We start from the raw sequence: 25161 nt of genomic DNA on the forward strand, positions 1-25161 counted from the left end.
GAATCTGTCCTGTGTGTTAACGGGAAATTCTCTAAACTGGAACCGCGCATCTATTGCCATTGTTGTGATAGGGTGTGTGTGTGTGTGTGTGTGTGGGGTGTTGTTGTGTTTTTTTTTTTTTTTTTTTTTTTTTTTTTTTTTTTTTTTTTTTTTTGGGGACACAGCCATGGGTTAAATCTGCTCAGATTAAGCAGTATTTAAAAACTGTTGCTTGTTTAGTCTTCTGTCCTGAAAATCTTTGCCTGTGTAGCTGCATTTGTTTTCCTTTTAAATTTATTCAAGTGGAAAATTTGCAGACAGTATGGGTGCATAGAAGATTGTTAGTGCAAACTGCAAATCTAGACAAATTATTTCCAGACTGTAATGATTTTTGTCCTTGGGCTAAACCTGTAGTTATTATCTTGCAACATCTAATTAAGTTTCATGTTCCAGCTATTCCTCTAACCTTTTTATGTACTTTTTTTTTTTTTTTTTTTTTTTAAATAATACTCCAAACGTCCATAAGTGGGTCAATAATGACCTGCATTCATTTCTTATGGAATTTCATGGGAACTTATGATTTGTAACTGTCAGATCTAGAGAGATCTATAGATCGAGATATCTATATAAACAAAAAGAATTGGGGGGGGACCACACTCTTTGTGGTCCTTAAGATTATTTTACAAATGACAGACAGCATTCATTCAGCATTCAGACAGTAATTCATCAGAAGTGATTGTGCATTACAGGGGGAGGTTTCAAATGTCTACTGCACATGCCAAACAAGCTTGTCAAGTATGACCAGAAGATTTTCTGGGTTTGTGATGCAAGGATCCTCTTTGCAGTATTTGGAATGGTTTACAGGGAGGCAAATTCAATAGAATCTGAAGGAAAACATTGTCCAGTAGATTCAGAAACACACGATGCAACATCACCACAGTTAACTTTCTCACCAGTGTGCCTAAGGCAGACATCGTTCCTCTGATGAAGCCTTCAGAGTCCTGGCACAGTGTTAGGATTCAAACTTACTATGGTCAGCTATGTCAACAGGAAAGGAATGGGTGTTGTACTCCTGAGCACATTGTATCAAAATTAAATTGTGAATAAAAATACCAGAAAGGGGGGGGGGGGACACAATTGATCATATTCTACAAGACCAAAGGAGGTGTAGATACTATGGACCAGATGGCACATATATCTGCCAGTGTAGAACCTAGAGGTGGCCCATGGTGCTGTTGTACAACTTGACGCTGCCGCCCTGAATGCCTACACCTTTTCCATGGCTTAGTGCCCCAAATTCAAGAATGGTATTGTAAATCCATGACGGGTCTTTTTCACCGAGCTCTCAAAGGAGCTTGCCACACCACATATGAGAAGTCGACTGGATGGTTGTTCCCAACTGCAAACATCGATAACTGAAGCAATGGGAAGCTGTGGCATGAGAAAAACCACAACTTGGCCACAGGAGAAGAAGCAGATAGGGCAAGCCAAGAGAACAAAATTTCAAGTAATGAAGATTGTAAAGTCAGATGTCTGTGTGGGAAATGCAACGTACCTGTGTGTAGGGATTACAGCCTGAAACAGGTGGTTGTCACAACTACATTCAGTGACGGAAAAGGCTAGAAAAGAGAGAGGAATTGTCTGGACAATTACACACACATGTATATACTGTCTCACACAAACACACAAAACGAATTTTGACATCGTTCTGTTGCTGTTGTGTATTTTTTTTTCCTTTTCCCATTTTAAAAATGTTAAAAAAAAAAGAAGTTAAAAATACAAAATACTTCAAACATTAGAATCATTCTTGTGTGGATACATCTAAAGGTTAATTCAAGAGATAGTATTCTGGCTATTTTCGGCATCCACATTTTTCGAATAACACTGCCACCTGCTGGTCGTTACAAGCACAATACAGGAAAAGGCAGAGTAAGCACAAAGTGTCATCCGTCAAGTGTGAGAAGGTGTGAAAAAGAGAGATGCGGCGAGTCAAGACTGTGTATGTCCCCCAGTTTGGGTCACAGCAGAGCTCGAGTCAAAGAACTGAATCGGATAAGACAGAGTCCCTTTCTCAGACCCCGAGGGAGAAGACTGGGAACAAGCGCCGCAAAGACAAACGCGCAAAGCCTCGGTCCATCTTGAAAGTAAAAATACCCAGACTCACCAGCCACAGTTTGCTCGGAAAAGTGACAAAGGACAACAAAACGCCGGCAAGGTCGATGTTGGAGCCTGCAGTAAATGATACCAAGGCAGCAATGAACCAAGGAGGAGAAAGGCAGTGTAGTATTTTGGGTAACTTTAGCTAATAAGCTAACTATGTAGCTTTATTAAGGCTGAACAGTTAAGTGAGCTGTTGCTAGCTTAAAAAAGAGCACAGGTCTTGTGATTTCCGGTATATGCTCCCCAAAATTAGTATAAAAATAAAAACAAGGTATAAATGACTTGTTGGCCTATAATCTATGAAAAATGTCTTTCATGAATAATAATGATGGTAAATAATTTGGAGCCAGAAAGAATATTCCTGTCACAATACACAGTACAAGTACAATAATGCAGTCATAAAGATACGTACAAAACACGTAATGTACGTCTGTGTGTTTATGTATATATAGACAGATATACAGTACCAATGTGTAAATAATGTTGACTACAGCCTATTTACCAATACAAGTAAATAGGTTACATATAAAACACATATATTTACAACCATGCATGCATAGTTAACTCATAGAGAAAATTTGCTTTGGATGCAGAAGTAGATCAGTGAGCTCACCGCACACTAGGACAATTGAGTGTAAGTGTGCCGTGTGTAACATTTGTTTTGCAATTTTCAAGTAGGGCTATGCTTTAAAACTAGCTGCGCAAGCTGATGAATGATCTTCCCAAAGTCCGGCCTGCCCATCCATTTCAGTGTCCTCTTCACTCAGTTGCTGCAGAAACACTTAACTACTGTAAACCAAATACCTAATTTGAGTTTGCACTGCAAAAGCCTGTCGGTGATGTGGTTTGTATTTTTCAGTGCCAAATTGTATGAATTAGTGTAACTTACAGTTGAAAGTTTCAGTACAATTTAGCTAAGGGCCACAGTGACTTGACTGCATGGGCCTGGACCTCCAAGACCTGTGCATAATACTGATACTGCTCCGGACTGAACAGAAATAAGAGCGCTCACTCTCACATTCACCCCTCTTTTCTTTAGCGGCTGTGTTTATGTCTTGTGCTCTCTAAATGTCCTAATTCATGCGATGTCCTATTATTCAAAATACAGTTTAAAAATATGTAAAAGACAGCACTGAGGGATGAGTGAATAGCAAAAGAAATATATGTGCAGTATATTTATAGTTGTTTTTGGCTTTCACCAGTATTAATCAGTGTTCCTTAACACAAAAAACAACTTAAAACTGTATTTTTTACAGAATGATTTCAGTAATTTTTAGTATTGTTCTGTTAGCCGCTTCCATTACTAAGTGTTTTGTATGAAGTTTGTCTTTGACTGTGTTTGAGTGTTAGTGTTGTTTACATAACTGTATTAAGCTTTTTGCTGTTATGTCCACCCCCAGGGCCAGCTCATTTCACATTGGCCTCCTTAATATCAAGCTGGTGAAACTATAAACCTAGACTGAAAGTAAAAGTCTAACACAAAGCCAGTGTTCTTTTAGTGTCAGGCCCTAGCCTGGATAAATGGGGATTGTTGCATCAGGAGGGGCATCTGACGTCAAATCATGGCCAAGTCAAATATGATGATCATATGTGGAAGTGATGGTGGATGAGTTTAAATGGGATCAACCATCTAAAGTAAGGGACAGTTCACAAGTGAGGTGAGGAAGCGAGTGCAGGCAGGGTAGAGCAATTGGAGATAGGTGTCAGTGATTTGTGACAGAAGGATAGCAGAAAGAGTGAAAGGGAAGGTGTGCAAGATGGTAGTGAGACGGTTTGTAGACGGTGGAAATGAGTACATAGGGAGGACACCTCAGGTTGAGCAGTTTGGAGACAAAGAGAGAGGCGAGGCTGAGATGACTTGGACATATGCAGAGGAGGGATAGTGGATATACTGGACAAAGGAGGTTGAATATGGAGCTGCCTGGCAGGAGGAAAAGAGAACTCAGACCAGGTTCATGGATGTAGTGAAGAAGGATATGCAGAGAGTTAATTTCACAGGGGAGGATGTGTGAGATAGGGTGAGATGCATGCAGATGATCTGTAGTGGTGATTTCTAAAGAGAGTAGCTGTAAGAAGAAATAGAAAGTGGGCAATCGTGGCTCAGGAGTTGGCAGTTCGTCTTGTAATCAGAAGGTTGCCGGTTCGAGCCCCGGCTCGGGCAGTCTCGGTCGTTGTGTCCTCGGGCACCTACTGGTGATGGCCAGAGGGGCCGATGGTGCGATATGGCAGCCTCACTTCTGTCAATCTGTTCCAGGGCAGCTGTGGCTACAACTGTAGCTGCCTCCACCAGTGTAGGAATGTGAGAGTGAATGAATAGTGGAATTGTAAAGTGCTTTGAGGGTCTCGAAATGCGCTATATAAATGCGATCCCTTATTATTATAAAAGGAAAAAAAAGCCTAATATTCATCCTGTTTGTCATTGTTGCGGTCAGGTGCTGACACTGCAGATGGAGATGTTTTCTTTTTCTCCCAAAGATCCACTGGCAAAGCAACAAACGAGAAAGAAAAGGTAGGTGGTGTGCAAAGTGTGCAGCAGAAAAATGGTAACAATGTGTACCAAACAAGTTTATATAGTTAAAATTAGTGTAATTTTAAATAGCTTGGGGTTTAATGGCAAACAAAAAATTGTCTTCTATCAGGCTCACTGTATATTGAAAACCTCTTTATGTTTTACTTTGTAATTTAACTTTAGCGTGACTGATCTTTCCTTAAACTCTAACTTTCAAAAGTTAAATAAAGGCTCAAACTGTGCATCAGGACTTCTAAACAGTCATGCAGTTACAGTAAAAAGTTTGTGAACCCTTTGAATTTTTCTCTCTTGTTGCAAAAATATGACTGAAAACATTACAGCATGTAAAAACCAACCAAAAAAAATTATTCTTTTCGTCAAATGTGAGTTGTGGAGATCACTTAATGTCTATGTTATTCAAATAAAATAATTTACACACGGTTGTGGTCCTGTTGATAGGACACCTGCCTTTAATGTACTTCCAAATTTACAGTCAGTATTTGAGGGTCATGTTAATTTCTGCTTGTCACAGAAATTAATTCAGAAATCTGATGTTTTGGGTCATATTTATGTACCAAAAGTTATATGTGTATTTTGTGTCCTCTAGACCCACGAATAAGGCAAGATCTATTTACACCATTTCTCTTTTCCCTTTCCTCTGATTTTTTCCCCTTCACTGGATAGGCGAAGCAATTTGTCCTTAGGACCATCTCCAAGATGTTGGAGGAGAATCAGCTTATCAGACAGCGACTGGATGCTCTCACTAAGACCAAATGAGTCTGCGAGGATCATAGTGGCCCACAAACATAGTAGGCAACTTGCTAGTACTCAGCACAAGTGTTTCTTTAAATCTTTGTTCTCATCGGTTGCCACATTTACTTTGTTAAGCATTGGGTGTGTGTTAGAAGTGTTGTTAAAGGTCAGGTTGCTGGATCTTGAAGCAGTTTGCATAGAAATGCATTTCTCAGAGAGAACCACCGTTTACTGTGTTTAGCTGAAACTGTTATCTTATTAAATGGGTCAGTGAAATAATTGTGCAGAAGTCTTCTTCAAATTATATATATTTTATTGACTAGATGTTAACTGAGTCTACATAACATGACAGCGCCTTTAACAGGGCTCTAGACTAACCTTTTTCCACGGTTGCACTGATTTTCTTAGGTGCAACCAAATTTTTCAGCCGCATCGCTTAACCCCACAGTTTTACATGTTTGCTTTTTTTTTCTTTAAAAGAGATATCAAAGTTGATGATCCCGACTTCATCCATGGTCCAGGATGTTGCAGGAATTACCTTTATCCACCAGAGGGCACCACTGCCTCTCATATTATTTTTTGTTGGTCTTTTGGTTTTCAGTTATTCAGCAGCAACAATTTTATAACCAAAACAGGAAACCTTATAAATGTTTAAGTTGCTTGTATTAGGAACACTCAAAAAAGAGAAATTGGGTGGTTATTAAATTTATAAGAGTCTAACTTGTAATTTGAACAAAATCAGAATATATAAACATGGTGAATGCAATTAAATCATGTATGATGTGCATGCAATTCAACAACGTAACACTTGTCAAATATATTCTTGTTGAAATGACATGATACAATCTAGCAAGAGTGGTTAGTTGCCTGGTTTCGTGATATCACACGATCTTACAAGATTTCAAACTGCAGGAAAATCACTGAGGCAGAAAAGCGTACACACACCACATGTATGCTATTGCTATTTATTGTGGTTTAACCTGTTTAAGGACAAGTGCCCTGTCCAGGGTGTACCCCGCCTGTCGTCCTACAACACCCCGGAGTTAATGAGAGAAAATGACAAGCGGGAGAGATCAGTGGAGTGACAACTTTGTGAAATTTGTTATAAATCTATTCAACTCGAGGAAAAAAAAGATGCATATGACAAGTTTCATGTTAAGTAGAATCTAGACTTTGTCAAACACTCCAAAAAATAACTCTTTTTAATTCTAATGTGTGAACTTAAAATAATCATAGAAAGGATTTCCACGTTAATAAATGGCTTTCTGTTACCATTTTGTTGGGCTACGGGCTTGTGCTTTGCTTGAGAGAGTTGTTTTGCTCAGACTAAGAATTTGCTTGTAATGTTTAATAAAAGCTTCAAATTTTAGAGCACATTCGGCGCCTGTTATTTTACATTTTGAGAAAGAAGATAGTTTGTGATTGTTTTATCAAAAAAAACAAAAAAGTCAAAAGTAAAAATTTTAAATTGTATTCACTGTATTCATTGATTGATTCACTAGTTTAAAGTAACATTTTTTCATTAGTAGAAATAGGAAAAAATAAGAATTTTATTAATTGTATTGACCTCTTCTGGTTCCCCACAGGTTTCAATGTTGAACTTAGAACCAAACGTTTCAAGTTGATTCTCTTTGACAGGATTGATATTAGTATATCAACTTGAGAGGCATGTGGCAGTGATTATTTTAAGTGTAATATAATTGCTGTTAAACCATGGAGTCGCACAATTTAATTTAAATTGTTCCGCAGTTTCTTAATGTTTTGATTGATGAGCCTCATTGCCTCTGTGTTCAGAGGTCACTTGTTTTACCCTTTTTCCCTCCACACATATCAGGGCAGCCGTGTCAGCAATCTCAGCAAGAGTTCAGCAAAGTTGTGTCTCTGCGACCATAGTGTGCGCTAAAAAATACAGCTCTTAATGTCTTAACATGATGTTGCGTGTGACACAAATTTTTACACAGTAGATTGTTAGCTATGTTGCTGTATAACCTTGAAATTAAATGGTGAAGGTCTGAATGCAAAGTGCTCATCGGTGGGTTAAACTGGTATACATTCAATCACCTCTCAGCCGCCAAACTATAGAACACATGCATTCAAACATGTGTCTCTTAGACCAGCAGCCTGTCATTTTAAACAAGTCTGATGACAAGGTAGCCCTTTAAAAGTAAACGCTTTTTTTCTGAAGACCCCACAACAAAAATTGCACAAGTTTTTGTACATTAGAGTCCCAATTGACAGGATCATAACTGTGTCAGGTTTAAAAGAATGTAGCTTGAAAACACGATTTAGGCACAATGTCAATACAAGTCTACAAAAAGAGGCCTAACTTTGTTCACATATCTCAGTTATGCTCAGTTTGGAGGGAGTTCTTTTTTCTCCTTGTCCTTCCCGATGTTGTGCATTTTTCCATTGTTCGGTTCCGGGTCGCTGCTTGTGCAGCTGACCGGCCAGCTACCTAGCCTGACCTGTCTCCCCCATGTGATGTTTGTGTATTGTATGTACGATCGGCAAAGTTACTCTCTTAATTGCCCCTTGGGGATAAATAAAGTCTTCTGAATCTGAATCTGAATAACCTCTGTTCATAATTTGATGTGCTCTGTAGCAAATAGGGCGTGTGGTTTTGAACATAGTAAACAGGCAGTTTATTGAGGGTGTTCTTAAAGCATGGAGGATAAATGTGCGTTGGGGTGGTATAGAGGCCTTCAAACAATCAGAGCTGCGGTCTGCGAGGAGACCGGCAGACTGGCAGCTGTACCTTCAGACGGTGTTGCCAAGCCTGTTGATCACTGGTTAGTCGCATTGTTTACATGGTCAGAGGCGTTGGAATGTCAGTCCACTTTAAAACCAGCGCTTTTCTTTTATTTCAGGAAATAATGTAGTTGAGTACAGCTAAAAACATTACAGGGAAATCATTCACAAGTGGATACAAGTGCCCAAAGTGGCATATTTACTATGATGACTATCCTTTAGTCTCCTGAAAACTCAAGATAGTGGGCATTTTCAACATGGCTTTATTTATTTATTTATTCTTCAGATAATGTAAACTAGAGTTGCCATTTTTAATGATTTTAGCCAATTCATATACTTTACCATGTGGAAGTTGAGTTTGGAAGTCTGATATTATTCAGAAGTTTGCCTTTTTTCATAATAGTTTGCTAGCAGGGGAGTGGGCTGTAGTAGTACAAGTTATACTTTTTGCTTCACTCGCATCTACTTGGTGGGCCTGTTACACTCCTCAATAGTTACCCCTGTCTTACCCGTGGCCCCCCAATAGCTTGCTGTGTATAGTGACATAGGATTTAAACTGCATCCACACAGGAAGCTGGTCACGTGTTGCTTTGTTTGGTAACTGGTCGCTAGTGGACATTTCAGGCTCTGCTTAACTGGGTATTTTCTGATATATTCACTACTGATCATATGTCAGTCAATGGCGTTCTGCTTCTCACTGATAGTTACATCAGCCTCTCTCCTCAGTGTTGAGAAAAGTGAATCTTGGGATTACCCCCTGGGGTTTTTAATGTGGTCGATTTAAGACACAAATGTCATTAATCTTTTATAGGCTGAGGTCGCCACACTGCTGCAAATCACCTGTAGTGTGGATGCAGCTTTAGAGGGATTTCAGAAGGTTTTTCGTTTGATCTCTGACTCCTGCAGTGCATGTCTTGGGCAAGATACTGAACCCAAAAGCTTGTGTTTGCATAAGTGCATTTACCATAGATTAAAATAGTAGACTGAAGAATAAAGCAAACACTAAAGTTCTAAAAGTTTAGCAGACACTTGCATGAAAATCTGATGGTGTAGTTAGATTAGTTGAACAGTAACCTCATAAGAAGAAGCTTTGAACCCCACTTCATACCTAATGTCTGGGATAACCTCTCATGAAGTGAGAGTGAACATAAGAAAGCTGAGCAATCAACCTTTATGCATTGAATACATGAAATTCATTGAAATAGATGGAAGAATTTGGCGCTGGGTGAATGTCTGAACCTAGCTGTATGCATCATAGTGCTACAAAAGTGGGGGAAGGGAAAATCTTTTCATTTCAATCATTTTGTTTTACCTGAAACTAAGACACTCAGATACATGCAGAGAGATTTTATAGTTATAGATTATGGTTACTTTTGATCAGAAGCATATAAATCAAGAGTACAAACTTCTATAAGTCAAACAATTGCTTTCTAAGATAGAGATGACGACTGAATTGGGAAGTTTTGACATTTTGAAAATTCAAGGGGCTAAAGTGATTTTCTTTTTTAAAATTATTGGCTAAAGGAGGAAAAATATGCAAATGTTGGTGCTTGTAGATTGTTTCAGTTATCCGCTGCACTATTAGCAGGAACTGGCGATATGTACTCTTTGGCCTTTAAATTCATGCTTATCTTAAAATAAACCTGTGTTAGTTTCTATAAAATGCAAAGTCTTATTACCCTTGATGGCATTGCAGTGGTGTTTCTACTTTTTCGTGATGTTGGATGATTCATTACTTTTTAACACCTTCTATGCCACATCCTGACTGAGACAGCTTAATGTGAGAAAAAGCGCCTGACACTGTCAGCAAATTTGAGCACTGACTGTGTGGCAAGAAAGATAAGACCAAAGTGGGTTAAAGTTGTTGTTTTTTCCTTTTTACATTTTTGAAGATTAGATTGATATTTTGCTGCTGGATTTCTTTGTTGTTGGCCAATGATTCTCAAATATGTAGGGGTACGTGGGTGGAAAATTTAACAGATGAAGGTATTTGGGACCAAATAGCTCTGGGGACTTTCTGGTGGGCGCCTGACCATTAGATCACTTAACTACATATCTTCTAGGTTTCTCCTGCTTTTATTTGCACTGACAGTAGAAAAATTATGCAATGGCTAGCTTGTAATTGGGATAGCAGAAGTTACAACCGCACTGACAAGATGGTAAATTGCAGCTGTGTGCTTTTGGCATTTGGGGTACTGTGACTGCTTGCTCTTAACTTGGCCATCAGACAGAACCATGCTTAAATGTCACACCATCACTTTAAAGTATTGCGCGTTAATTTGCTATCAGCCTAAAACACAGACCCAGGGTAGCCATTTAAGTCCTTTTGTAATGCAACAGAAAGTCAGTGATCATCATCTACAGCTTTATTACAGTGCTGCAGTCCACTCTTATCTCTGTCGTTTCCCTTAAAAGTCCTTAGTATAATCCACGATCCTAATGTTACCCCATACTGCAGCAAAGATGTGCTTTTGTTCATTATATCTATATATTGTTGACAATATACAGTGTGATTATGGTCAATTATAAATAAAAATGACCTCACAAATTGTGCTGCCTGGAGTTGCTAGCAATGCCATGCCATAGGTACCATAAAGCCCATACAGTTGTACACTAAAGTGATAAACCATTTTGTTCCATATCAAATACATTTTGTAGTAATTTTTTTTCATTTGTTCTTAAAGTTTAGTAAAAAAGTAAATAAATAAATGGTAAATGAGTCAATAATCATACCAAGTTGAAGCAGCCCCAAATAAAACAATGGGAAACGTAAATCAGGTTTATGAAATATATTTGTAGTTGGTGGGTATTGTAGGAATTGCTACATACATGATGAACATGAAAGTTGACTTCATTGCTGTTTGTAATATGCAGTGCTAAGTTTAACACATCGGCACACTCGCTTCTACTATTTCTTTCACGTAATATTTCTGCCACTTGCGATCGTGATCACACTAAAAGCTGATGTTTCCCATCTGCTACCGTGTTCAGAAGAATCATACCTTTTAAGACTATGGTGCATCATGGATTTGTGGTGAAATTCGTGAGATACTTTTACTGAATGCTTGTTGTGGTTTGATTTAGCAGCACATGTGGGTTAAAGGCTGACTTCCTGTAAGACTTAGAGTGTCACATGCACATTAGCATATAGGGAAGCTGTAACTTGTGGTGAGATGGGGATTTTTTTAATTACTCAGGGGATTTTATTTATTGATGTTTTCCATGGCTACAAGTTAACTACAGAAAAATTTATGGAATCATTATTGTGGCAATGAGTTCGCTGTCATGTTTGGTGTGATTTAAACTTTGTGACATGGTATATTATCCTGTTGGAAACAGCCTTCAGGAAATGGGTACACTGTGGCCATAAAGGCTGTTCTTAGTTGGTACAATGATTCCCAGACTGTGCCCCCAGAAACACTACCATCTTGATATAGGTAGTATGGCTCTAGTCTGTGATGCAGTTGAGGCTATCATTCAAATGTCGGTGCAGAAATCGAACAGTTGTTTTCTGAGGGTTTTTTTTTCTTACCCTAATTTGGAATATTCATTTGGTTTGACTAATGTCTGTGGATTGTAGTTAGTGTGTTTAACTATAAAGCCGTTAAACATTATGCTACAAGTCCTGGAAATTGTGTTACTGCTAAAAAAAAAGCATGTAGCTTTACAGTTTTTCTATTTTGACTGAAGTAAAGGTGAGCTGTCGTCTGTCTTATTTCGTCACTGTGAGATGCTGGCGTGTGGTACAGCTTACATGTGTCGGTGTTGCTGTGGTGACTTCAGAAAGCTATTACTCATTACTATAGAGCTGTGGTTGTTTGTAAGACGAGGAAAGGGCAAATATCTGAGTCTGAGTGCATCTATACCCGAAACTTGCAGCAAAACGAATGCAGCTCAAGTAAATTAAAAACAAAAAAGAGAAAATGGTTAAGTTACTTCAGTTGTTGTTAAAGTGTAAGCAGTTATTTTGCTGGTGGTGATGGTGAGAATGAAACACTCAGTTTGAGGCTTTTAAAACGGGTTTTCCCTAACAGACTCTCTTATATACTGTCTGTGGCACCGTCAGTAACATGGGCTTCATCACTTGAAGAAACACATACAGAATTAAATTTCTGTATGTGTTTCGGTGACATGTTGTATAGGGCATTTATCTGTATTTTAAGAATTTTTCTTTTTTAGACAAAAAAAACAAAACAAAAAACGACTAAAGCAAATGAAGGTTAACTATCAAATGTTTCTTTGTAAGATGGAGCTGTGATATTTCTTTTCCTCTAGTTAAGCTCTCAACTCTTTGATACTCAGGATAAAAGTATTCTTTTTATGGTATACCTGGGTTATGTCCTAATTTATTTAGGCATTATGTATGTTGGAAAAATAAAGTACTGAGGGCAATGATATAATTTTGAGATTGACCTCAAGATAAGCTCTTTTCACGAAAATCTGGGTTTTACATGTGTTTACATGTGTTTGCATGCATTGTCCTTGAACCTGGTTTAGTTATTTTGTTGCTTCTAAGTCAATACGGTGGTACCTTTTTTAAAACATTTCCCACTGTGTGTTGAATGCATTAAACTTCTGTGGGTTACAGCTGATGCTGTTATTACTATTTCTGTAATTGTAACTAAAATACTCTAGATGATTTTTGTGTATGGTTTAATTGAAGTTGCGAAGTGTTCACATAGGATATGCCAGCAGTTGGCTATCAAATGCTCCTTCAATTACATATATTAGCCTAACAGGGCTGTTGTCCCGCCTTAAAGTGCATGGCCCTCTGTCCTCCTTTCTTATTATTTATTAGAAACATGCGTGCGAATGCTTATTTTTTAATCATTTAGAATTTTAAACACTATTGTAGTTTTATCAGTTTTATGTGTCCCGCTTTTAATATAAAATATGATGGTATGTGATGATGTTTCTCACCATTATTCACCTATACCCTTCTTGATTCCCAAAAGTCTAACAGTTCTGTTTGATTTTCAAATATAAGCTCACACCCAGTTACCCGTGCACATTATAAACCTGTAGGTAGGGAATCGGTAGAAAAGCACTGTAATGACAGAGAGGCTCCTTTGTTAAGATGCACGTGCGTATTACAGGAGACTAAGCTCGTGCTGTGTGAGCACTTTGCTTCACATGGAGAGTAACTGTGTTGTGGAGCTGGGGAGCTGAGACCCTGATGCCACTGTAATCCTGATGATTACAGAGAGCACACATTCTCTGTGAGGGCTGATCACAGAGCACTGGACACAGCAGCACACACCAGTCACTTCACAGGAGGTCTTTGCGATGTGCGGACATGTGTCTGTGAGGGAGAGACAGACAGAGAGAGCTAGAGTATGCAGCAAGCACATTCATCTTGCATGAAGTTAGGTGTGTGTCACTTTTTTGTGTCACTTGTAAAACCCATGCACTGCGCTGGTATTCTTCACTGAGTGGCTAGAGGCTGCATTTAGGAACGCCGTTACTTCTCGTGATGTTTCCTAATACTCTGGAGCCCTACAGGTATGAGCTTCAAACAGGCACGAGACACCTCTGTCTCCATCCACACAGCAGAGACTGGGACTAATCGCAGCGGGCGCCACACACCTCAGGAAGGTAGCAATTTTCCATCATTACCGTTAAATCCTGCTTAAAAGAACCGGATTCCACAGGCCTAATTACAAGGTGTTAATAATAACAATGTAATGACAGTCATTTTAAAGCCTGCCCAAAACCATAATCCATCGCCCAACTGACTCTCACATTTAAGTGTGTAACTGCTGTGTGATGTCTGAATTTTGAAAGCACCATGATTGTTATTGATTGCCATTGTGATTACTCCAACAGTCGGTGTGGCAGGGTCTGCGCGTTGGGGCTTGAATTAGGAGCGTCGTCAGCTTTTGTCAAATGGAAATGCAGCTCTACAGACAGACGCTGATGCTTGAAGACACGGCAAGCCAATCTACCAGCCTAATTGCTGTACGGGACAGAGCTTAGCAGGCAGGGAATCGATTTACATATATTAGTAAGGTTTTGTATTCGGCCTCTGTCTCATTTAAAATGATTCTGCATTAATTCAAGACATCAAGCATGACTATGTGCAAGCTTTTTCAATGTTAACTAAGGGTATGCAGTTTGCAGAGTGAAAGAAATACAGCCAGGAAACAATCTTCCACCATGGTAATTACTGCTAAATGAGGCTGATGCGAAGCTGACCTGCTGTCTGGTTAGGGGTGTGGCAGAGTGCCCTAAACACAACGTCCAATCACAAGTCTTCCCCCAAACCCTGGGATCAAGACTCATCATTGGCTGAAAGTCCCAAATGCACGCCAGACTTTTTCCAGCACTAACTCTGTCAGCTTTGTGACAGCTTAAGAGAAGCTACTCCAGATTCCTCTCTGACCGGTCTCATTCTGGGACCAGAAAAGTGTCTTATGGATTGTACTTAAATTCTAATACTGAAAAGAAAGAGAAGAAAAAATGTCTGCGTCTGGGGACTCAAGAAATGAGTTTTCCACAGAAGAGGATGCAGGATCAACGCAGCTGAAGCTCGGGCGCATGGCACAAACATCCTGTCTTCCCTTCAGCGTTGAAGCTCTCATGTCGGAGACGAGGCCGCTGGCTGTGACCAGCAAAGAAAAGGGAAATTATGATTTGAAGGAGGATGAGGCGCAGCGGACAGATGAGTGCACACAAAACTTAATATCTATTAAATCAGAGCCACTGGAACAACATGAATTTCCCTCTTGGATATCCAGCTCCATTAAGATGTCTACTCCCCCACGTAAGTCATTTTCCAATCCAGTTTTATTACTAGTTAGTGGTTCAGTTTTGAATCAGGGTTTTTTTTTTTTTTTAAATCAGGGTCTTCGAGTACTGTAAGTCATCCAGTTTAAGCTTTTGTAATGCAAATGTGTAAAGTTGGAGGAAAAGTCCCACAGCTGGCTTCAAGTTCATAATTTTAAGAAACAGTTTTTATGCATAATTAATACTGAATCAATAGACAAATCAAACATTTTTGACAGAACAAGAAGGAGTAATAAAAAGAGAAATATATTTATTTGTTTTTAAGAATTTTGCATAATGATTTTTCTACTCACCAGTTTCACATTGTTTAAAGATAATCATCTTGCATTATTTAAAATTTTAGATAGTAGTAAATACTCTAAGAAGCAGGATACAGGAGAAGCGTGGCTTTTCCATCAGTATTAATTTTCTGATCATTACTTTTCCTGTTTAGTCATTTGGTGTTAAACCACTGAAAAGGAAAGAATTAAAGGTCTGTTTGCTTTGACAGCTGATTTAGTTTCATGTTTTCCATATATCCTGTAGGGCAGCTTAGTCCGACAGTCTGCTCATTGAGGAAGCACAAAACCAACCGTAAGCCTCGTACTCCCTTTACCACAATGCAGCTTCTGGCCCTGGAGAGGAAATTTCGTCAGAAGCAGTACCTGTCCATCGCCGAGCGGGCCGAGTTCTCCTCCTCACTGTCCCTGTCCGAGACCCAAGTCAAGATCTGGTTTCAGAATCGACGGGCCAAAGCCAAGAGGCTTCAGGAGGCTGAAGTAGAGAAACTCAAACTAGCAGCTGGTGTAGGCTCCAAAGCTGTCTTCTACCCAGGATACTCATCCTTGGGTTTTCCCCTGCACGCTGGTTCGGCAGGGCTCTATGGACTGGGCTACTCATACGGCCGCACCCCTGTTCTCCCTGCTGCACATCTGGCTATGTACGCCTCACAGGTCGGCTACAGCCTTTTCCACCTCTCCTGAGACGAAAAAGAAATATACAGACAGATTGTGCTAAAAGGGATGACAAGAGTGTATCATTAAATCATGCACCTTATGCAAAACTTGTTTGCATGTGACCTGAAGTGGACTTTAAGCTTCATTGTTTGTCTTAAGAAGGATTTACAAGTGTTCTGCTATTTGCAAAAGACTATGGAAGGATACAGCATCCCGAAGGTCCCTCTTTGCCATTTGCAAACATAATACCAGAATACATATTGTTCAGATTGTCTTTTCTGCCCTTTTTCTAAAGTGTTTCTCACTTGTTACCCTTCAACATGCAGGGATATTTCACTGCACCTTTAAATCATTGAATACTCAAGTCACACATATTTATTTGTAATAGTTTTAGAGTCACATACTTGATGTTACATATCTTCATTTTCATTAGTTAATATTTTATGTATATGATATTAAATTGAGATCCTTAGCACGCCCCCTCGTTTGCTGTCTTTATTTGTGGCCTGCATACAACACAAGGTAGAATTGGTAACTTGGTGCGGTTACTTTAATGCAGTTGTCTGCTTCTTTTGATGTGGTCTTCTGTTCGTACCCAAATTGTGTTTAGTTCTTTGTTTGGTGGCCCATCTGCTTCTGAAATTCAGTGGCCTCCTTTTGTTTACCACACATGCAGGAAGAGGCTCTTTTCTTCTCATCTCGTTTAACACGCCTCATATGCTTTCTTCTACAGAAATGTTAAGGTCAGTGCAAAATATAACATATTTCAACTGCAATTACACAAAAATAACATTTCCCTCGCTGATTTCCTTCCCCTATTCTGAATGCATTGTGAGCTCTACCATCTAACTAATACTGTCTTTGTTTCCCAGAAAGTCGTCATTATATCATTATTTCTTTTTCTCACTTATGCTGTTTTGGGTGTAAATTATCTTGTAAAAAGATCAATGCGTCACGAGAGATTTTAACTTTTGATCATAAATGGTTCAGTTCCATTCTGGATGAAAGTGATCCTAGCTGCTTTATTGCTATAGAGAGGCATCATAAACTTCAACTTTTGGCAAGAATTTGGAGCATTTAGCGTCTTTATTTGGGCCTAAAAGCAGCGCTGTAATCTTAAATCCCTAAAATGTGTTATGTCTTGTGCTCTTTTGCTGTTTGGGCTCCAAACTATTATGCAAGGAAAAATATGCTTTTTATTTTTTTTAACAATATCTTGAATTTCTGCATTTATTTTTCACGGACTCTTTGATATAAGAAACTTGTGTGTGACCAATCAAACAAACTACTCAAGCTATTCACTTTACCAATGTGCTTCAGGGATTTGCACTTCAAAAATGAAAGCACGGCATAAAAACTACAGCTGCCAGCTAATCTCTAGCATTAAGAATAATGAAGTAGCAATTTCTATACATGGGTGGATATACAGCGGGGTGGTCCAAGGGAAGAGGTGTTGCACTCTTTAATGAATATTTATTCAGCCAAATTTCCCCCTAAAGATGAGAAATTATATAAACAGAAATGAATGCTTTCAGCAAATAGCACGTCTCACATTGTCTTAATTGTAAACATGTGTTTTCATATTGCTCTTGGATCTCACAGAGGTAGAGATTTATTTGCTTGATGTGAGCCTTATTTTTAAACTGTATACTTTAAATGAACTCTCTCTGTGAACTTTCTAACACAGCATTATAGCAGGCTGTCCCTTTGCAGCCTGTAGTTTAATTGTGCTTGTCTCAGAGTTCTGACTCCAAAACTCTGTGAAATTATATGTGCAGACTCAGTGATAACAGAACGGGGCATTACATGGTCTCTCTGTCTCTGTGCCTCTTTCCTTCACCAAACTTGGAGAAGTCTTGTTACCATTAGCACATATTTCACAGTCCATTTGCTTCCCTCCATTTTGAAATTAAACCCGGCATTAAGCTGATAGGAAGGCCCTTAATAGCGTTGACTGGCCACAGTCTCCAGTTTCAAATGTTTTCAGCGTGAAACTTAGGCAGAAGAAATTATCACAGCCCATTTGAGATCGGATAAAGAAACAGAGACGTTATGTTTTATAATGAATAGATACATTAACAGTAATCATTATAAACACCAAATGTAAATGAAAATCGCCACAAGATAGATGTGCAAATTTGACAAAGCATGATGTTATTTTCATGGAAATGTGCCTTGAGGGTTATTTACATTCTTACAAAGCTAATTTGAGTTTCTTGGGTAATTAGCGAGGGCTCGGGTCATACAGTCTTTCTAATATCCTCAGCCAAGAGAGCAAAGGGTCAAACACTTCACATGTTAAAACAATACTCACATATTTATATATGCATTGAACTTTTCACTGAAATACTCTTTTTTTTGTATTAGAAATTTAAAGGAACCTACATTTACAATTGCTTTAACCCACCGCTGTCAGTTTTACCCTTCATAGTTTACATTTAAGTGTGTTTGGAAGACCTTTTTTTAGAGTCGGTATGAATAAGAGAATATGAATACAAGGGACACATCTGACAACCAAACAACCAATAACTCTGATGATGCACTGGTAGACAAACAAGACTATAACCTCTAAAGGTCTGCATATTGCTTTTAATTACTTAATATTTTTGTGAAGTAAAATCTATTGGTCAACATCCCCCTGAGACCCAGTATATTCACTATGTTTAACACTATGTTCTTTCAGTTTAACAAAACAAGTTAAATTGAAAGAACCTCTTTGAATTTGTCTTTCAATTTCAATTATTTTACATATCAGGACATATAAAATTAAGCCAAAACGCAGAAGCGGTTTGGGAAACAGTTAATACAGCTTCCATAGAGAACCTCAGCAATGATCTTTAAGAAGTATGGCTCGTTTGGAAGGATTGCCAGAAGAAAGCCTTTCGTGGTGGGGGGAAAAACAAATGGCAAGACTTCTGAAAAAAATGTTCAAGCAATGTTTGGACAGATTAGACTAAAGTGTACATGTTTGGCCATAATGCACAGCGCCATGTGTGGCAAAACCCAAACAAAGCATATCAGCACAAACATCTCGTATCAACTGTCAGACTTTGGGGGCCGGTAATTCTTTGATCTTGTCTTACTGCCACAGGATCTCCGTACCTTACAGTTATTGAGTCAACCATGAGCTCCTTTGTATACCAAAGTGTTCTAGAGTCAAATGTGAGGCCATCTGTCTGATAGCTGATGAAGCGCGAGCTGATTTGATGAGCTCAAGCACAGGAAGAATTCTACTGCATGGCTGAAATGGCTGAACCAGAGAAGAATCAGGGTGTTGCAATGGCCCAGTGAAAGTCCAGACCTCAGCCTGACTGAAATTGTGTGGCACTACTCTAAGAGAGCTTTGCATAAACCTGCCCACAAACATCAATGAACTGAAACAGCGATTTATGGAGTAATGGACCCAAATATCTCCACGGTGATGTGAGAGACTGATAAAGTCACACAGAAAACACTTACTCCAAGGTAATGCTGCCAAAGGTGGTTCTACATGTTATTAAATCATGCTGCTTCTGAACTTTGGCTTAATCTTTCATAAGAAGTAATGACATAGTGTGGTGTGCCATGTGTTATTTCTCATCTGAGGTTGTATTTAAGAAGTTTAGATCCTGGTAAGATCTAAATGATTGATCACGATTAAGTAAAACCTTAGGACTATCAACAAACAACACCTTGACTGTGTCAGCAAGTCACTGCATACAATAGGTGTTGTTACTTGAACCTAATATTTTTGCAGCTCTGCCAGAAATCCACTAGGTGTAGCAGCTTTCCATCTATTGCTGCTCATTGAAACCAACAACACCAAACAGTCCTTCTGATTCTAATAACAATATCAGTAAATTCATTCTCGGCATTTAGGATAATTTTTAATAGTTTTGGTTGATGACAAATCTTCTTGGATAGAAAATGGCACGTTATGTAACTGCTGTTAGATAATGTATTTTTAATTCATCATGAGTAACCTGGTAAATAAAAGATGAAACTCTTCTGTGTTGTTCCACTGTGTCTTTAGTAAAATGCACAAGTTTGGGCTTTGGGGATTTCTAGAGTTCAGTGTGGCAATCCTTTTAACTGCATCACTGTTGAATTGGATCTGCTCACACAGAGTGAGATTTAATTTGATTGAGAATAAGTGGCCTTCCCCTCCACACTTTTATTTTGACAGATATAAGCAGTAATAGGCATTTGTCTAATTATACCTATTAAGCAGGTCCAGTACTGTGCAAAAAGTCTTTAGCCATCCATCACTTCTTTAACTTTTGTTACTAAGGAGGTATTTTTAAAAATAATAATAATAATAATTCAAAGGTCTTTATCAGCAGTTCTTTAGGATTTCTGAAGGTCTTTAAAACTGTTTGGACTTTCGGCTGATTTTTCTTTGTAACTGACCATTTTCAGAGGAACGTATTTGTTTGTTTAAGCCACTTAGCACTACCCTATGAATGATTCATGCATAAAAAGGCACCTAACTGTTGTGTCTGCACATAGGAGATGACTTAGCAAAGACGACTTAGCAAAGAACCAATCTGATTTTGTAAAATCGTTTTTTTACCAGCAATCTGTCAAAAAAGAAAAACACATAATGTGTGCATTTATTTAGCTGAATCTAAGAAAAATGCCAACAATAACAGTTTGACAGGCACAAAATACCAAAAAGATGATCCTCAAAAAGCTATTAGCTGAAACCTTGCCATATCTTGGCAGTGTCTGCAGTGTGTGCTCAAAAGATTTTGAAAACCGGAAAGGGGAGGACAGAAACAGAAGTGGCAGGCCTAAAGAGCTATATATAGCAAAAGAACAGTATCTGTTACTTATATCCTTAAGAAATAGGAAAAATCCAGCAAAGACTTGACACAGAACCCAAGAGATGCATGTAGACCTTCAGTTGATCCATCCATTGTTTGCAGAAGGCTCATCAGAAAAGGTCTTGGTGGCTGTCAAGAAGCCATTCTAAAGGAAGGGAAACAGGGAGAAAAGGCTGAGGTAGTAGTATAAGTAATATAAAAGGAAGGTATATTACAACAATCTCATGACAGAGAATGGAACAAAAGGTAGCAGACATCCAAAGAAGAGCTTTCAAGAAGCCCAGAGAACTATTCCTAAAGACTAACTAAAGAAATTAGATGGAAGTGGCCTAAGAGACTTCAGGATGTGTTAAAGAATAAAGGTGGTCACACCAAATATTGTTAGAATTGTATAATGTATGCATGTTTTTGCCTTATTATATATCAATTTATGTTTGCATGTTTCAGTAAATTGCTGCACCTATTTCCCATTTTTTCTAGAAAAATATAAAGAAATGAGGGGTAGCTAAAGACTTTGGCACAGTACTGTATTAAACATGGCTGCAAATTTGGTAAAAATCTGTTTTAGGCTAAATGAAGCAGTAAGATCCATTCCTTAAAAAAAAAAGAAACCTTAATTTGGCATTTCTCCCTGCATCTCTCCTCTGCTGTCTTTGCCTGTATGGCAAACTGAAATCCAAGATCAACATTTTAAGATTCAGCTGCGCACTCAATCCTGGTATACAGTGCTTGCTTCACTGCACACGAGAAAAACACACAAATGTAAGGATCACTTCTCAGGAGGGAAGCAGAAATGTGAGCTATGACAAACATAAGAGGGGTGGGATGGAGGGGAGAGAGTGTGGTGATAATTTTTGATTTTGGTACAAACTTTGCAGGTCAGGGGAGTTAAAAGCATAGCTTGGTGTCCCTAAGAGCTCAGTACGCTTCATGTGAAAAAAAACACAAGCAAACCAAGAAAACATTTCACCAATTTGACAACACGTGGAGCATTTAAAAAGAAAATAGAGATAGCACAGTGTAGTGCAGACTGACACTAAACAGAGACGGACACGGTTAAGGCATGACTGTCGGTGACTCATGCAGCTACTGACACTGATCACATGATGTCTTTCTGTATTTTCAGTGCATTCCTATATCTGGTTGTGTTGTTTCACTTGAATACTTTGCGGGTGTTGTCAAATCCCTGAATATTTTTGATCCTGTTTTGTGTATTTTTATCGGTTTTCTTTAAAAGTTGGGGTGCATGCACTCAGAGTCACCGCACACTGGCACTTGTATTGTTCAAAGTGCAGTGAAAGACATGGCATGCTTTTATCTTGTCTTCAAAGCTTGCAGGCAGGTGTTTCCCTGAACAACCCCGCTCTATCCTTCATCTTTGCCGTTCACTCTTAGGTTCTCATCTGCGTCTCTGAACACTTTTGTGTCCTCTGCTTTACTGCCTCCTTTTCTTTTTCAGTCCTGGTGTACGATGATGCAGTCATTGTGTAATTAGACTCCCATTCACTTGCACAAACTGTGGCTTAGATAAACTAACAAGTTCAGAAGTTCTTTATCAGTGGAACTTGATCTTAACTAAAACACACATGCACACAAACACGCACAGAGGCAGACCTTGTCCTATCCTTCCAGTAATTCCACCTCTAGCACTTTGTGTCTTTTGTTTCGTTCTTTCAGCTGGTTTTCAAGAGATATCGCCCCCAAGCAGGTTTGGCCAAACAGGATGACCTATTTAAACATAAAGGAACACCTAAAAGCTTTGGCTTTAAGGTTATAAGACAGAAAGCTTCTCATGGGTTATGACTGTTTTTGTGACGATCTGGGGCATACAACAAGACAACCTAAAAAGTAATTAAAAATGAGACAAAAAAAACCTCTAGGATATTCTTTTTATATATATTCAACTTAACCTTAAACCTATTCCTTTTTTCACCTTGGAGCTTTTTTTCTCTGCTGCTGTGCATTTTTTTTCCCAGGTTATCGTTGCTCTTTCCCTCCTTATAAAGCAGCAGCCTGATGTTTTGTGTCCTGACACTGTTTCGTGTAGGTCTTCTGCTTTCAAGCCCCAGCTCGCTTTTGAAGCACTGAGGTGAACAAAGCTGGAATCAGCACTACAGTTGTTGACCTTTGTAAAGAAAGAACAGCACAACCTTTCGCGTTTGTTACAGTTTTGTATCGTATTCGCACATAGATTACAAAGTGTTTTTCTCCTCATTTGTTTCACTGTAAGCCTACAACATGCTGTGCGTCTAAGATTAGATTATTTTGTTTCCTCTGAAGTAACTCTTGCAGATAGGACACACTAATGTCAACTGAATTAGCATCTCCCAGTGACATCCATACATTGCCCCGTGGGAGGTTTATACCCCGTGTCTGAGCCTTTTTAGAGCAGTGACATCTTTAGCCTTCACCATTGTCTGTGTTTCCTCACAGATCTGTCTCTCCTTGCTGTCTCCTGAGATCCTGTGACTCATAAATCTTCCCCACGGGCTCTATTGTACTAAAGGAGGCCTAGTTGCCCATCTCTTTGTGATAACTTAGTAACGCACTAGGTGTCATGACATACACAGAAACACAAAGGCTGGTTTATATGTATTTAATGGTAATTATGGATAAGGGCGAGCTAGGTAATAACTTTTTACTCTGTTTTGACTTTTGATTAAAGCAGGGATGCGCATATGGCCAACCGTGACCTCTTTGACTCCTCTTTCTGTGAGTCATCAGATATCTACACAGAAGAAAAATATTTTAGCAATTACAACAGCAGTTTTTTACATGATGGAGAAATGCAGCTGTAGTAAATAAATGGAATCTATTACTGTGGCTCTTTGAGCTTAAACTGTATGTGTAAAAATGTTCTGGTAGCAAAGCTTTTTATTCAGTTTCTGTGGACCAACAGTAAAAAATAGACATTTCTATATTAGATCATCATTTAGATATTAATCTGTTAATTAGTTACTTTTGTGCAATATGAATGGGAATTGGGGAGTCTTTATCAGTAGGAAAAGCTCTTTGAAGCTTATGAAAATATGTCCAAAATCTATGTCCTCCTTCATATTTTCCAGTGGGCTGGGTTGGAGTCTTTGGCGTGCCAATTCTGGCTTATGGGCCAGAAAGAATAAGCCCTTATGGTTAAAACATATTTCTCAACTAGATAACAACGAAATTAAATCAGGCTTTTAAATGTACATAATGTTCACTAATGTAAGGGTTCACATGAACAAATCTGACTTTGATTTTTGGTAATATATATATATATATATATGTATAATTAATAAATTAAAAAAAAACATGTAACATATAATTGCAATTGCAAATGTAACATTGTAATTGCAATGAGGTATTTCTGTAGTCTATTGATTACTAGATAGTGGAAAGGGGGTGGGATTAAATAAGCTTACGCTTCTTCTTGCTCCTTTTTGAACATAAAAGTTATTTGTAGTTGTGTTTGCTCATTTTCCTTTTGTTTTGCTTTGTTTGTTTGTCTCTTTTAATTCTATGTTGTTGTACTTTTTCAACATGTTCAAAATAAAGATTCAATCAATTAATCAATCAATCAAAGAGTTGATAATTTGGGTTTCCACTGTCACCATTTTTTTCTCAACAAATTACACAGCGTACCTGGTAAAGATTTTCAACTGAGACGCAATATGTAATTTAGGCGTTAAGAGTAAAAGGTTTAAAAGGATAGAGAAAAAAGTGAAAAATGTAGAATTCAATTTGAGTGCGTGGCCTAAAATAATTAACTAAAATGTTTTGTAGACTTACATTAAAAAAATAAATACAGATTCAAAAGTCATTCATGAGTCATTCTGCAAGCCTTAGATGGCAGGAGAAGTAAAGATAAGGAGATAAGGCTGCCACAGCCATGTCTCTGATGTAATGGTTTTATGGAAACTTGGCAGACTTCAAAATCCAACTTAGAGTAATTTGGACCATGTGGGCAGTAGTAAAACATCACGAAAGGACTGTGAGTAGTGTGTCCTTGTTTTTTTTATCTACAATTATTATTAAAAATGTACACATATGCTAGCTGTAGTCAGGTCACTGGTCAGTCTGGTAATTCATATAATGAGGCAAGCATGGTTGGGGATTCACATATTGAATTATTGATGGACAGTAGGTGGTCTAAACAGGAGGGGAGACTTCAATCTGGGACAATTAAAGACGACCGATGCAGTCCACAGAAAAACCATTCATCTCCACTTCCTCTCCCCGGTGTTCATACAAACCATTTGAATACAGATGCTTTGTTTAAAAAAAAGGGTTACAGTTCAACCTCTGTTCATTTAAACACCTTGTTAGCCACGAATAAAGGACCTGAAGTGATTCTGTAGTGACAAACATCTTAAAAGAAATCAGTCCGCTGAAAAGCAGCAAACCAGTGGGTGAAGCAGCTTTACCAGAAACCTACAGTAGAGTAAAAATGGCAGCACAGTGATGTGATCAGGAAAGGGAAGAGGTTTGAAGTACTCACCTTCCTGTC

General features: G+C 38.5%; 1 protein-coding gene and 1 long non-coding RNA gene across 2 annotated transcripts; both read left to right on the plus strand.

The window, feature by feature from the left end:
• The first annotated feature begins 6855 nt into the window (after positions 1 to 6855).
• On the plus strand, positions 6856 to 25063 carry LOC120724251. Its single transcript, XR_005693873.1, has 3 exons — positions 6856 to 7884; positions 8011 to 8013; positions 25053 to 25063. It is a non-coding gene; the product is annotated as an uncharacterized LOC120724251 (long non-coding RNA).
• On the plus strand, positions 13342 to 15900 carry LOC120724250 (homeobox protein MSX-2-like). The gene is made up of 2 exons (XM_040016352.1): positions 13342 to 14912; positions 15461 to 15900. Exons 1-2 carry the CDS (start codon positions 14609 to 14611, stop codon positions 15895 to 15897), a joined length of 741 nt encoding a protein of 246 aa, XP_039872286.1. The 5' UTR covers positions 13342 to 14608; the 3' UTR covers positions 15898 to 15900.
• Positions 25064 to 25161: the final 98 nt, after the last annotated feature.

The sequence above is a fragment of the Simochromis diagramma genome, unplaced genomic scaffold (assembly GCF_900408965.1).
Source record: "Simochromis diagramma unplaced genomic scaffold, fSimDia1.1 OVJJ01000685.1, whole genome shotgun sequence".
Classification (NCBI taxonomy): domain Eukaryota; kingdom Metazoa; phylum Chordata; class Actinopteri; order Cichliformes; family Cichlidae; genus Simochromis; species Simochromis diagramma.